General features: G+C 62.1%; 1 protein-coding gene across 2 annotated transcripts; it reads left to right on the forward strand.

The window, feature by feature from the left end:
• The first annotated feature begins 1554 nt into the window (after positions 1 to 1554).
• Positions 1555 to 14647, forward strand: LOC127486211 (TBC1 domain family member 3D-like). 2 transcript variants are annotated; one of them, XM_070062509.1, is made up of 9 exons: positions 1555 to 4503; positions 4654 to 4739; positions 5604 to 6711; positions 7795 to 9837; positions 10468 to 10562; positions 10933 to 10998; positions 11611 to 11710; positions 12085 to 12237; positions 13771 to 14647. In XM_070062509.1, the coding sequence occupies exons 4-9, from the start codon at positions 9765 to 9767 to the stop codon at positions 14520 to 14522; spliced, it is 1239 nt and encodes a 412-aa protein (XP_069918610.1). In that variant the 5' UTR covers positions 1555 to 4503; positions 4654 to 4739; positions 5604 to 6711; positions 7795 to 9764; the 3' UTR covers positions 14523 to 14647. The 2 variants fall into 2 exon arrangements, with proteins under 2 accessions (XP_069918610.1, XP_069918609.1); XM_070062508.1 differs by lacking the exons at positions 1555 to 4503; positions 4654 to 4739 and having other exon boundaries at positions 5175 to 6158; positions 6604 to 6711.
• The last annotated feature ends 80 nt before the right edge of the window (positions 14648 to 14727 follow it).

Below are 14727 nucleotides of genomic sequence, written 5' to 3' on the forward strand. Positions count from 1 at the left end.
GAGGCCCCCGGTGCCACTGCCACCTTGCCAGGCCTTCTGTGTAGCCCCTGCCTGTCCCAGCCTCGCCTGCACCCCCCACAGAGAACCTCCCCCTCATTCCTCATCAATGGAAGGATTTTTAGGAGAGCTTCTCAGGCACCCAGGGTGTAGGAGAGGATCTGACTTCAGCTGCCCAGATCCAGTGCCAGGCTGCAGCTCCTCCCCAGGAAGTGCCCTGTGCCTGCGCCCTGCAGGTGTCTATGGTCCCCGGCCTCACCAGGTGTCCCAACTTCTCTTTGCAGAGTAAAATCTTCTCAGATCCTCTTTGTTAAGGGAGCCCTCCCAGCCAGAAGACCCAGGGCCACCCTGGGCCTACGTTCTCAGCAGGTGCAGCCCCGCGCACTGGCGGCCTCTCAAAGGAGGAGGCAACAATAAAAGCCCACATTGCACAGAGTCTGCTCAGTGCTGGACCAGACACCGGGCAAGGGTGTGGGAGGCGGGCGGTGCAGCGGGGCCGGCTGCCGTGACTGCCAGTGGTGGCTGGATCCAGGGCTGTCCGTGTTGTTCCTGCAGGGGTGCAGTGTGGGGCGGGGCGGGGGGGTGTGTGGTCTCCGTCGCCATGGCCGAGATCCGCAGGACACACGCGTCACTGACCAGGCATAGCCAGCTAGCCTCCTTCAGAGCGGCAGGGAGAGTCCCAGCGTCACCGTGAGCACACTGCGGCTCAGAGCCGGGGCGCGTGCCCAACTGCACAGCAGCTGCCACTCTGCTGCCCCGCCCTCTGCAGGGAGACCTGCTCGGCTGCTCAGTGTGAGGCCATGCACGGTAGCAGTGGTGCCCACCTATGGATGGATATGAGACCTCCCACCTCCAGGCCCAAGGGACATAAGGGGTGGGAAGGGGTCCCTGACCAGACAGAAGGACCTAAAGGTCAGGGGGCATGAACACCCCTGGCCATGATCCAGAAATCCTCTCTCGTGCCTCAGCTGGTCCCAGTGCCAACCCCCAACTGTGGACGCAGCTGTGACCCCGCAAACACACCCCGCATGGGGTCTCCCGCACAGTGGGCCCAGGGTCTGGGTGTCTGCGGTGGCTCAGCCCTGTGGTCATGATGCTGCCGCCTGTCTCAGGCCCCCCACATTCCTGTCTGTGCCCTCTGGGCCTGGATCTGCTACCTGCCCCCTGCTCTGTCACAACTCACTGAGGGCACTCGGCACAGGGCTGTCTCGGGAGGAACATCTGTGTCATCCTGGTGACCAAGGAGCTGCTGGGAGGCCCAGATAGCCGCTCCTGTCACCGGTGGCTTGCTGGAGGGGGGCAGGGTGGGCTGATTCTTTTCCTGTTTCTCCCACACTTGTACCTGGGCTGGCTTCACAGAGAGAAGAGGTCGGGGTGGGCGCTCCAGGCAGCGGTGAAGTCCCGGATTGGGGCGCCCACATCCCCAGTCAGAGGGCCTGGTTCTACTCCCAGCTCCTTGGCTGCCATTCCAGCTCCCCGCTAATGCACACTCGGGGGTTCAGGTGGCACCTGCAGGTGGTGGTCCAAGTACTGGGGTTCCATCACCCACAAGGGAGGGAGACCCAGATGCATTTCCTGCCTTTGGCTGGCCCAGCCCTGATTCTGGGAGCCCAGCACTCATGCCTTCCCAGGGCCCCACCCCATCTCACCTAGCAACCTCCTACTCTGCCCACCTCTTAAAGGTCCCACAGCCCTCTTGGTGCCACAAACTCTGTCTAAAGCACTTACCCCAGGGGAGACCTGCTCTTTGTGCTCACTGAGCTCCCTCCACAGAGGAGCAATGGGGGACCCCTGCCTCTGCAGGAGTGAAAGGGAGCCCAGGGGATGGGAGGGCTTGGGGAGCAGAGACCCCCTCATTACCCCACCTGTGGGACCCTGGAGCTGTGTCCCACCACACTCCGTCTGACAGATGCAAATCTATGTGCAGTGAGGACACAGGCGACACCAGGTGTCTCGGTCCGCTCTCTGCTGCTGTGACAGAATCCCACAGACTGGGGCGATGTCCAAGCCACACGAGCTGATTGGCTCATGGCTCTGGAGGGCCTTCGTGCTGCATCCAACATGGTGGCCAACATCCCATGGGGGTGCAGGGAGCGGCGGGTAGAGTCAAAGATGTAGAGAGAAAGAGGGAGAGAAGTAGAGGAACTTGCTTTTATTTTGAACTTTAATTTTTATTGTTTAAAGATTTATTTATTTTAAGGCCTCAGCCACTGGCCACTGCAGGCCTATGCTGAGGGGAACAGTGGATGGAAGCAACCACACCCCAAGATCCACGAATTAAACATATGTAACAACACCTTGATGATAAGGAAACATTTGTAGCAACAACAATAGGAACTCACCCCTGTGCACCCTAAGCCACCCCAGGAGGCCAGCGCCCGTCCATGCAGGAGCTGGTTTGGGGCCCATGCACCCATGCTCCCTGCACATGGACTCTGGGGAAAAAACCTCCCCCCCAGTGAAGGAAAATGCAATGTGGAGAACACTAAGCCTAGGCATCTGGAGTTTGAACTCAGGCAGAGAAAGGAAAACGAATGGGCGTCTTCCACCCAATTAGGAACATCTGACTGCTGAAGCTGAGTGGTCCCCATTCAGCACTCGCTGTGTTATTTTACAGCACTTTGTGAGTCTTCCAAAGAGTTTACAATGCAATTTAAAGCTGAGAAGCTGAGTTGGGGGGGGGGAATATAAGAATCAGTTAAAACCCAAGTGTTGCTGGACAGCATCGCTGGACACGACACAGCGGTGCACTCATTCACACTCCACAGAGGAGGCCAGCAGGTGTGTGGGTGACCAGGGCCCTGCACCCTGTGGTCTCCATGCCAGGGCAAGGGAAGTGGGCAGAGAGGCAGAGCAGTGTGCCCTTGAAGGGAAAAGAACCGACTGTGGCCATAAGGTGGCAGCTTAGGGGCAGTGTGGGGCCCAGGACCAAGGAGGTGCTGGGGGAGGGCTGAGCCACTTTCCCAGGGGGAGCAACCTTGCGATCAGCACCCCGGGGAGCCGCGGGCCTGTGGCTACTCCTGCCTGCAGCCTGAAGGGTGCTGTCCCTGTCCTTATGGTCAGCAGCAGCCCGGTGTTACCAGCATGCGGCTCAGGTGCTGGTGCCCAGGAGTTCTCAGTGCTCTGTGCCTGAAGCCCTGGCCCGTGTCCAGGACAGGGCCCTGGTTCCCGCTCTGGACAGGCTGGGCCACGCTGGCTTGAGGTGCTCAGCGGGACGCTCCCCTGCCTCCATCCCAGAGGACCCCTGTGTCCACCTCCTACAACTCCAGGGAAGAAGGGCTGGAACAGAGCAGGAGGGGCAGCAGAGGGTGGCAGTGCTGGGGTGGGGCCTGTGGTAGGACAGGAGGCTGCACCCTGGGAGTCTCAGTTCAGGTCATGGCAGGGGCAGCCCCGAGTGTGGGGACAGGTCTATGTGGGGCTCCCTATGCGACCTTGTGTTCAAAGAAAGAGGCCTTCACAGTTGGGCTGTAATACAATTGCAGAGGCAGAAAGGAGGGGCAGGAGGTGCCGGTTGCCTGAGACTTGGGACCGTGACGGCAGGTGGCAGAGGGCCCTGGCACCCCTGGTTCCGGGGCAGTTCTGCCAGAGCCCTGCCCTCTTCACCTGGGCCCTGGGGAGAACACAGGCCCCACTTCTGGTGACCTTTAATGAAGCCAGGCCTGAGGACCCTGAGCCCTGCCACAGCAGAGCCACTAGGGATTGGCTGGCAGGCTTCTGTGATGTCACAGTCACTGAGATGCGCACTCTGGGCTGGGAGGCGACCAGAGGCCAGTAGTGCGTCTACTGCCCAACTGACCAGTTGGTAGTGTAAGCAGCAGGCGCATTTCAGAGAATCACATGGATTCGCGATGGAGGTGAGTGGGACTTGCTCTCTGCATGAGCTGTGGTGTGGGGAAGGTCCTGCCAGGGGGTGGCCCTGGTCTCCCACACTGGATTCCATGAGTGATGTGGTGGAGCTCTGAGTGCTGCCCCTGTGTGCAGAGCGTGTACACAGTCATCTCATTCCTCCCGCTCTGCTGGTCACCAGTGTTGAATGGGCCTTGGTGTGAGTCTGTGTCTGGACACGGGTTCAAGACTAGGTGTCGGGTCAGCTGGTATCAGGTGGGCAGGGAGGCCGGCTCTGAGAGCCCCAGAGATGCGGGAGCTGGTAGCAGGCCAGGGAGCCCCGTAGACTTGGGCTCCCTGGAGGACACATGGATGCCAGCCTGGGGGAGGAGCTTCCTTTCCAAGGGCAGGGGAGGCAAGGTGGGGGCTGTCCTTCCCCAACCGTCCCTAGTCCCTGTGCTCTGCACAAGTCATCCTCCAGGGACCCAGACACCAGGTGCCCGCCTGCCTGGCTGTGTGGCTGTCCCCCCTCTGACCAGGGGGACAGCCCTCAGGGCAGCATTCCTGTGGGCTCCCCGGTGCTGGCTCTCATGTGCGTGTGTGTCTTACAGATTGGATATGAATGCCCTGAGGTCCCGGAGGGCCCAGGAGCGAGCAGCGCTCATCAGACAATATGAGCAGGTACCGGCCAGGGTGCTGGGGGAGGAGGTGGGGCCCTGCCTCAAGGACTGTGCCTGTGAGAGCCAGACCCAGCCTCCCTGGGGACACGGGGTAGGGGGCAGGTGGACAGCTCCCCCAGTGACTTCTCATCCGGGTCCCTCTCGGCTGCAGGGATGCCGAGGAGCGGCACTGTTGGTGCCCGAAGAAGAGGACGATGAGGGCGGCTGCCTCGTCCCAGACAGGCTTGGGTTCCTGCAGTGAGTCCTCCGCACCCCAGCTCACCCCAGGGCGGGACTGGGGTCAGAAACCCCAACATGAGGCGGCACACCTGTCCCCGGGTCCCGACCTTGAGCCCAGCTGTGGTCACAGGCAGTCACTGGTCAGCATTTGGGGGCAGGAGTCGGACGTGGAGGCTGTTCCCACAGATGTCGGGGAGAGAGGCCCCGTTGCTGGAGGGTGGGCTCCGGTAACCTGGAGGGATGGAGCCATCTCGGGCCATCTCTGGCATGACTCAGCAGCCCACCTTAGCACGGGGATAAGGGCTTCTGCCTCCATGTTGTGCCAGAACCTGGAGAATAAGTAGGAGCAGAGTGGTGGAGAGATGGTCAGGGTCTGGGCTGACAGAGGAGGGCGTGAGGTGGGGCGCATGACCTCAGGAGGCCAGGGCACGGGGGGGAGGGTGGGCAGTGGGGGACCCTGAGGGGTGTGGGGGTCCCAGGTGCCTCGAGCCCCAGGTGCACACTCACAGCACTGAGCATCTCTCAGGCAGGTCACCCAGACTCGGTCAGTTCCAGGGTGACGTCCTGGGCAGAGCTGATGTGGGGATATAGCTGCCTCAGCCCTGGGCAGCCTGGCCCTGCTCAGGACAGCCACCCCACAACCGCTGTGGGGGGCTGCCACACACCCACGAAGGTGGACCTCTGACAGGCCTGGAGCCCCCCACTGGCAGCAAGGGCCCCTGCCTGGCCCTAGGCTCCCTGTGCTCATGGTCACCAGCCCCTCCCTCCCCATCTCAGTCCCCTGGGCTGAGAGGATGAAGCTGGTCCTTCCCTGCCCCACTAGGGAGGTCGTGGTGCCTGTTGTGGTCCTGTCCTCACCTCTCCGCCTCCCTTGCTTTCCAGTGAGCAGAAGTTGCCCCAAGACAGCACCCCGGGGGCAAAGGTAAGGACAAGTCCTTGGCCATGGGCCAGTCATCTGGAAGCAGAGCTGGGCGGACGGGCACGTGGGGCTCGGCAGTGGTGAGTGGGAGCGCCATAAGGTCCCGCGATGCGGTACTTACACGGCACCTGCTGACATCTTACCACACTCACCTGTCCCAGAAGTGAGCCGCAGCTCAGGGGCGTCTGCTGTCGGCCGCCCTGACTCATTGGCATGGTTGGGAGTGACCTGGCTGGAGCTCAGGGGCTCTTCCTTGAAGGCGGGGCAGCTCGGGTCAGAGGCCAGGCCACCGATGCTCCCCCAGACAGAAGATCTGGGGCTCACGGTCTGTGCCTTTTCTGGCTCCTTCTATTTGAGCACCCACAGAGCTCCTGAGCTGCATCCGAGGGCCCCTCTCAGAGCCCCAAGCTGGGCTCACGCCATCCTGTCTCGTTTTCCAGCGTAAACAGGAGGTAAGAAGGATCCAGAAGTGGATAAAGATGATCAAGAACCATAGTAAATACCGCGGCAGCGACAAGGTACCGTGGCGATGAGGGCCCCTCGGGAACACTGAGAGCTGAATTGGGGTTTGAGCAGTGCCCATTCCTGTGCCAGGCACCGCCTGCCTCTCAGATGCCCAGGGGCAACTGTCCAGTCCCTAGAGACACAGGTCATGGGCACACCTTCCCCATACACACAGGACACTGTCCTGGTAGAAAATCTGAAGTCACTGCTGAAGACAATCCCGGATGCAGGGCAGGCGTGGTTCCAGGAGCCCTGTAGGGGGCAGTCCGTACACGGCAGAGCCGGTGCCCCTGAGCCCTTGGCCCTCCAGTCACTGTGGGTCATAAGGCCCCCCTCTGGGCAGATCCTCCCTCTGCCAATACACAGGGAGCCCCTGGCGTCTCCCTCTGCTGTCTCACCCTGCGCTGCCTCCACGAGTGGCCACGTTCACCACTCACCAGAGCCTCCTCTCTCCTGTAGTATCAGCGCAGAATCTACAAAGGCATCCCTGCCCAGGTGCGCGGGAAGGTGTGGGCCGTGATGCTGGAGGTGGACAAGAGGAAGGCCCAGAACCCAGGCAAATACGCGGTACGGCTCTGCACTCAGCCCAAGGGGGCCCGGCCTGCTCGGGCCTGCTCAGGAGCCTGAGTCTCCGTGGAGGACCGTCCCTCACTGAGCCCTCGGGAGCCTCCTCCCCATCCTGCCTTCCTCTCCCTAGATCCTAGTCAGTGCCTCCTCCACGTCTCCTCAGACCCAGCTGGGACTGGACAGGTGTGTTTTGTGCCAGAGGCTTTAACCTGCTCTCTGCTGAGCTCACCTGGGCAGCTTGGCATATGGCCAGAAGAGAGGACTTGCTGGTCCCTGATGGGCGGGGGTCTCCCAGGATGAGATCACAATGGTGTGAGGTAGGGAGCCCCACAGGCTCTGTGCTAACATGGCCTGCCCGCAGCTGGCCGGCCCTCACCTAGGCCTGCCCACAGCTGGCCCTGCCTTCACATGGACTTGCAGCCCCTGGCATTGCCCTTGCCTGGAGAGGCCGCTCCAATGGTCAGACAGCTCTCAATGCTTCTGGGAAAGGAGGGAGTGAGGACTGGTGTGAGCAGAGGGCAGTCAACTGCAGCTGGCTCTCATGGCCCCTGGCTGCCATCAGGGAGCAGGGCCCAGCTGTGTTTCCCACCCTGCCTCCCCCAAGTCTGCAGTCTGGGGCTGGCCCTGGGAGCTGGGCCTGGAGACAGTCATTGCCCAGGCTCAGCTCCAAGCCAAGGGTGGCTTGCAATGTCAAGATGGAGATGGGCCCCTCCAGCAGGGGGCAGCATGGGGCAGTGGTTAGGCTGTGGCTGACTCCTGGAGGGCAGGGCCTGAGATTTCAGCTAGGAGGCTCAGAAGCCTGGCTGGGGGCAGACCGTGTCTGTGCTGAGAGCTGAGGCAGGCAGGGGGAGTGCACAGGGACCTTTCAGAGCCCCTGTCTGCTGCTGACCGTCAGGGTTACGTGGGCACTGAGGCAAGTAGGGAGCCCATGACCCTCCCTCAAGGTGGGACCCAGAAAGGAATGAGCGCTTGCAGGGAACTCCATGTCAGCCAGAAGAGCTGACGTGGACTTGAGGTCCTTGTGTGGCAATGGGGCTTGTGCAGTTCTTGAGGCTGCCCCTCCCCCTTGTCCCTGCCCTGCAGGAGATGAAAGAGCTGGCCAGGCTGGGCGCCACTCACTTCCATCACATCGACTCCGCCATCGCATGGACTTTCAGAAACCACCTCATGTTCCGGGAACGTTACGGAATGAAGTGAGGCCTCTGGGCTGGGGAGGACCCGCGGGTGGGAGGAGCAAGGGTCCTGGGGCACATGGGGTCCCTAGGGAAGATTGGGTGCAAGCCTAAAACAGTTCATTGAGCACAGAAAACAAACTTGCCTTTTCTATAGTACACAAACTTTCCCAAGACACTGTGGAGAGACTGAAATGAAAAGAAACACCAGGGGAGACAATAGTAGCAATCTAACTAATAAAGGTGTTGTTTCCAGAATATTCAAGGAGCCCTTCAACTCAGTCATAAGGAAGCAGTGGGCAGCCCCCCAGTATCCCGGGAACACAGGCTCGGGGGGGACCCTTCATGAAAGCACACACAATTCACCTCCTCAGCGCATGAACACACACTTATTCCCTACACCACAAAGGGGCACCAGCGCACAGCTGTGGGAGGGGGGAACTAAAACCACTGAGGACGCCGGGTGCTGCTCCCTACAAGGCTGAACGTGCATGGGAGGCTGACTCTGCACAGCTTGGACCCACGGGACTGCACTCCCACAGTGGGACGCTCACCTGTGCCCTGAACACCCACCTGGGAAATGAAAGTGCACGTGACTGCGCCCTGGGAGGTGTGCGTGTCCCTGCAGGCGGCGCTCACCCACATGGTGGACAACACGCAGGTGCCCTGACGACGTCACTGCGCATGAGCAGAGTGTCACGGGCCCTGCGTGTGGCTGTCAGGCTCTGTTAGGCAGAGCTGCACTGAGAGCCTCGGCAGCACAAGACACACGGCCTCTGTCCTCTCTCTTCCAGCCAACAGGCCTTATTCCACATACTGATGGCCTATTCCGTCTACAATCCCGTGAGTATTCTGGGATCATAGCGCAGGTGCTATCCCGGCAGTCCCTGCAGGGCACCCCTGGTCACAGAGATCCCAGCCTGGGTTGAGGGGGCCTCGCTCATCCACAGATCTGAGGAAGAGCGGTAGAGGCCAGGCTCTGAGCCTCTTGGACCCAACCTCAAGTTCTGGGAGGAGAAAGGCAGCCTTCTCCTGGGCTGGTCTCCAGACCCCAGGAGCTTGGCCGTGTTGGGAAGCCCCTCCCAGGGCTAGCATTCCACGCAGTGGGGCGGGGGACGAAGGCAGGGCAGATCAGGTGTACGACTTTGCTGTGTGTCCCACTGATGCCATTACACCCACCAGCCCTGTGGTTGGACCCATGGGCCTGAATCCCACTCTGTACAGCACCCCTGCCACAACCACCCACTCAGAATTTCCCATGAGTGGAGCAGGCGCAGGGCTCCATGGGTGACCCAGCAAGGCCTGGACATCCCCACCCCCCTGACCTGCCACTGGCCAACCCTGCCTGGTGCCCTGGTTCCCAGGGGGCCTGGCACTCAGGAAGCCCAGGCCTGCACCCATGCCAGAGGCACTCCTCCTGTTCCGGTCCTGGTAGCACTTCCTGGCTTACTTCTTCCTCATGTGAGAAAGGGCCACCGGCTCACCTGCAGAGCTCAGGGGTCCAGAAGCTTCCATGGGCATGGATCTGGATTCCCACAGCAACCTGGCCCATGCTGACATCTTGGGGGTAACAGGTGTCCATACTTGAGCTCTCCCCCTGTGCTGCCTAAGCTCAGGCCCTGCAGGATTCCCTCCAGGAACTTGGAGAACTTCTCTGGGCTCCAATTCTTGGGCAGCTGACACCAAGTGGCAGGATTCAGGCACAGGGGCTCCCTGTGCCTAAATCTTCCTGGACCCTTCAGTGGGTGACCCTGATCTGCCTGAGAGGTGGGCCATCCTAGGATATCATTCTTGCCAGGGGAGGTCTCCTAAAGGTATTCTGGGATCTTGCAGGAGGTGGGCTACAGCCAGGGTCTGAGCCATGTGGTGGCGCTGTTGCTCATGTATATGCCCGAGGAGGACGCTTTCTGGGCCCTGGTGCAGCTCATGGAAAGCAGGAAGCACGCGATGCACGGTAGGTGGATGGCGTGTGGGGCCCAGTGCATGCAAGTCCGTGCACGGCCCTCACTGGCTCCTGAATGTGCGGGACAGTGTCACAGTGTGTGTGTGGGGGGGCTCCCTAGAAGCCAGGGCTGGCAGAGGCCTCCCAGACTGAGGCAGCCCCCTTCTTTTACCACCACCCAAAGTCCCTGCAGCTTGGCCATGGCCATCCTGGGTGTGGGAACCTTCAGAACAAGGGGTCCTGTCCTTGTCCAGTGACTCAGGTCGATTCTGGCTCTTCTGCCTCACACGTCTGTACACAACTCTCAAGCACAGAGCCACACCCAGGGAACTTGTGGAAGGCAGCATCCCCTGTAGGGTCACCCCCTCCTCGCTCCTGAGTCTTGGAATGGTCAGGAGGCACCCAGTCTGACTGCACCCACCCCAGCGGGCTCCAGGGGGCAGCCAGGCCTGGGCTGCACACAGTCACCCACCTGCACCCACCTCCTAAGCAGATCCTCTGCCCTGGCCACGTTCATCCCCACCTGCCCCTGGTCCAGCCTCCCCTGACCCTCAGTGCTCAGAAGCACCCCCCCCAGGCCTGGGGCTCTCCAGCCTTCCTAGGAGGAGGCTCTCACATGGGGGTGTGGCTGATTCTACTCAGGTTTCTACAAACCGAACACCCCCAAACTGGAGCGATTCCAGCAACACCTGGGGCTCATTGTGCATCGCGTGCTCCCCTCCCTGGAGAAACACCTGGTAAGTTAAGCATCTCCTTTCTCCTCTTGGGGGCTCTGGGCTCATGGGACTGCTTCCTGAGCCAGGGGAGGCCATGACCTCACAAAAACTTTCCTTGGTTACTGGGGTCCGCGGCAGCTTGGGTGTTGGTTTGTTTTCCAGCACTTGGTCCCCCAGAGTTGGCGTAGATTGAAGGGAGACGCTGTCCCCAGAGCAGAGTGGAAGGAGGGACCTGTGTCCCTTCAGGAACCTGCATGGCTGGGAGGGGGGATGCCCCTGCTGCTGGGCTTCCTGCACCCAGGGGCTCTGCCCCAGGGCTCAGATTAGAGGGAGTCAGGCCTGGGCCCTGGGCCCTGGGCCCTGAGCCCCCTCTGCCTCTGCCTCTTCTTAGGAGAAGGAGGGTGTGTGCCTGGAGGACTCCACCACCCACTGGTACATCCAGTGCTTCCTGGATGGGGTAAGTGCCCCGGGGACCCCTTGCCCAGGGAAGCTCCTGCCCCAGTGCCTGGTTCTCTGGTGCTGGTGGCCTGTGACTCTGAGCTCCCCCAGCCCCAGCAGACACAGGAGGGAGCCTGCTGTGCAGACCAGGCAGGCCCTGTCCAGCCCTGCTAAGGGTGGTCCAAGCTGAGGCTGAGCCTCAGAGCCAGCAAGGAGGGGACAGGTTCCACCAGGACCCATCCTGAGAGCCTGGCAAAGGCCAGAGCCCTACAGTGAGAGGCAGGAGATCCATAGACCCCCCGAGGCAGAGGCTGGTGGCAGCACAGCCCAAGGGCTGACCCCTCCCCAGGTCCCTGGGGTGTCTGGCATCTCCAGTGTGGCTTCCAAAGTGTGCAGACCCCCAGGGTCCAGGACAGGACATGGTCATCCTCTGTGGGTCTGGTTCGCTGAGTAGGCAGGGATGTGGCCATGAGGCATGGCCTCCCCTCCCCTCCCAGGAGGAGCTCTGGCCTTCTTGTGTGATCAGCCTCCTGGAGTCTCCCTCTGTCCTAGGGGAGTGACACTGCACACCCACCCCTGTGGGCCCTGCTGAGGCCCTGACGGGCGGGTCCTCCAATGCCTCTGTCCCCAGGTGCCGTTCCCCCTGGCTCTGAGAATATGGGATATATACATCCTGGAGGGCGAGCACGTGCTCCCGGCCATGGCATACACGGCCCTCAAGATCCATCAAAGTGAGTCCTCAGGGCCCACAGAGGCCCGGGTGCTGGGGATGGAGGATCTGGGGGTCCCCTGCCTGTCCCTCGGGAGCAGGGCTTGAGGGAGGGATGAGGGGGTTGGGGAGGCCTGGGTTCCCTTCAGGAGGGCACTGAGAATCCCCCTGTTGCATCCCCAATCCCAGGCCCCCACAGACCACAAGGAGAAGTGGCCAGGGTCATCGCACTGGAAATTGGCCCCTGAGCAGTCCCTCTAGTGGTTGGCGTGACACCCAAGGGTGTCCAAGGGTGTCTGCAGCCCATGTCTGGTGCTGGGACAGGGCTTGGAGCAGCCATGGTGGCTGCGCCATCCCTAGGGCCCCTCCCAGCCTGACACCCACCCCCATGTCTAGAGCGCCTGCTGAAGATGCCCCGGGACCACCTCCGGGAGTTCCTGCAGGTGACCCTGAAGCAGGCCTGGTCTCTGAGCGAGGACGCGGTCATCAGGCAGCTGCGGGCCTCCATGCGTGAGCTGGGGAAGCTCCAGTGCCTCCTGCCTCCCGAAGGTGAGTCCAGCACACGGCCCTGTCCCATGCTCCCTTGGGGGAGTCAGTAGTGGGAGTGCCAGGCCCTGACATCCCCGCCCAGGGCCTCACCTCTTCCTGGTCCTCCTTGTCCTCCCCGGGCTCAGCAGTTCTGCTTTCTGAAGCTCTGTCAGCATGGCCTGGCAGGGCCTCGGGCAGCTTCCCAGAATCCTCCTGTGGGTGCCGGCTCTCCCCCCACCACTCTGGGGCCGGGCCGTGGAGCTGTCCTCAGGACATTTGTGGCTCTGGCTCCTCGGCTGACCCCCACTCTGGAGTGGATTGGAGGCCCCGCCTTGAGCTACCCTGCCCAGGTCTGGAGCAGGTGCCCTGGCTCAGTGCCCCCAGGAGCCTGGAGCACAGCTGGACCCCCACTCCAGCAAGATGAGAAGTGGCCCTGCCTGCCCAGGGGGCCCCTCCCCAACTGACCCCACACAGGCTCCTGGCCCGATGACCACAGCTGTCTGCACACAGGACCCTCCTAGGACAGGGGTGGGCGGGGCTCCCACCTGCATGTGGGCAGGGCTAGAGGGAGGTGGGGCTGTGGGAGACCCTGTGCAGTGATGTAAAGGCTACCGGCACTGGATCCCCTTCAGCCATCTGAGAACCCCTGGAAGGCCCAGGTGCCCTGAGCCCAGTTGTGGGGGCCGAGTGCACTCCTGCGAGCAGGGCTGGGCACAGAGGCAGGGCTGGGGGCCCCACGGCAGAAAACAAGAGTGTGGGCTCTGCAGCCCTAGCCTCGGGCCAACAGAAGGCAGCGGGACCCGGAGCATCGCTGGCTTCTGGGCTCTAGTGGGGAGGGGTCCCCGTGCTCATCCCCTGCTGCTGCTGCCATCATGGACCTGAGCGCCTGGGTCCCCATGCAGAGCAGAGATGGGCTTGTCCCAGCTCTAGAGGCTCTAAGTGGGGGCCCAGGTGCAGGCTGTCCAGGCACTGGGGAGGCCCCACTGTGCCTCCAGGTGCTGCCTCCTTGGGTGCTCCTGGGACAGTAGCGGTGACAGCCCAGTCTCACCAGGAAAGAGACAGTGGCCCAGGGGCAGAGGACACAGGGCACCCCTGCCACCTCTTTAGAAACTGCATTCCCTGTCCCCAAGTCCTGAACCGGACTCCATGTCTGCCCCACAGCCCCAGCTCTCACCCCCATCATCTTAGGCTCAGTTCCTTTCCAGCCATGTAGGAGGGACTCAGATGCGGGAAATCAGCCAATGCACTGTTAGGGCGCAGCAGGTCAGGTGGGGGAGGGGACGGGGTCCTGAGTTGGTGCTTTAGTCCCCAGAGATGAGAGTGAGGCAAGGAGTTCAGGGCCATCCACCCTGTGATGGCTGTGCAGGAGGAGCCGGTGGTGTCCCAGGGCTCCCCTTGCCCGGGCTACACACACCCTCCCGTCTGGGGCCAGCAGCCTGGAAGAGTCCTCAGCGTCACACGTGGTGATGGGGACCCCAGGATGAGGTCGGGGCAGGCACCCTGCAGGCCAGACGGGGGCTGTGGAGAAGCAAACCGCGTCTCTTCTTCTTCCAGCCAAGGCCATCGAACAGTGCAGCAGGCCCCTGGGGCAGGCACGCGTCCCCCAGATGCACGTTCCTGCCCCCACTGCTCCGAAGGCCAAAATCACCATTCAGGACACAGTGGCAGTGTGGGAGCAGACCAGGGGTCCCGCTACCCGTGCAGTGATGATCCGTCCTCCAGGAAGCTTTGGCCTCCGCATCACCAAGAGGGAAGGCGTGGAGGAGGAGGAGAGCTGGGAAGGCAGCCCAGAGCCCCTCGGCCTGGGCTCCCCTGTGGGGACCGCAGAGTCTCCAGGTTCTGCCAGCCCCACGGAGTCTCCAAAGTGCTCGAGGTGGGGAGGCCTGTGCCAGTGCGCCAGTCTCCCTAACCTGAGCGGGCCAGAGCACAGGGAGGACGACTCCTCCGACGCTGGCAGCCAGGAGGGCCTGTGGATGTGGGCTCCTCCACGGGCCTCAGAGTCCCCGGAACCAGGGCCCATGCAGGCTGTCCCTGCCTGGGGGCCACGGCTGAAGACTCCCCACTACTGGCATGGCAGCCCCACGCACTCTGGGGAGAGTCACGGGCTGGAGCCGGCCAGAGCCAGCCCTGGGCTGGGACACCAGGCCCACGTGCCCTCCCTGGCCAGAGGCCTCCTTACCTCTTATTCAACGGGGCACCTGGATGATGGGTGCCTCCTAGAAGAGAGGCCGAGTCCACCATCTGTCCTGCCCAGGCTGGGCAGCAGCCTTCCGTGTGTCTTCACGGCATCCTATGCACTTGGTTGAGCCCCCACCGCCCAGGCTCTTCCTGGGGCCAGGACACCCTGACACTGGAAGACAACAGCCGTGCCAGGAGCCACTGTACTCTCCTCCCCGCCCCCTCCCCCACCGCCACCCTCAGGTGGTGCTGAGCCTGTATTAAATTGTTCCATGGAAAGGAGTTTGCTCCAGTTTGTGACCCCGGCGCCCAGCGACAGCAAGCTTCCCCGTG

This window comes from Oryctolagus cuniculus, chromosome 18, assembly GCF_964237555.1.
Source record: "Oryctolagus cuniculus chromosome 18, mOryCun1.1, whole genome shotgun sequence".
In the NCBI taxonomy this organism is placed as follows: domain Eukaryota; kingdom Metazoa; phylum Chordata; class Mammalia; order Lagomorpha; family Leporidae; genus Oryctolagus; species Oryctolagus cuniculus.

Coding starts and splice junctions, on each gene's coding strand:
- LOC127486211 (XM_070062509.1), top strand. CDS start 9,765: ATGTATATGCCCGAGGAGGACGCTTTCTGGGCCCTGGTGCAGCTCATG. Junction 10,563..10,932: donor CCTCCCTGGAGAAACACCTG/GTAAGTTAAGCA, acceptor GCCTCTTCTTAG/GAGAAGGAGGGTGTGTGCCT. Junction 12,238..13,770: donor GTGCCTCCTGCCTCCCGAAG/GTGAGTCCAGCA, acceptor TTCTTCTTCCAG/CCAAGGCCATCGAACAGTGC.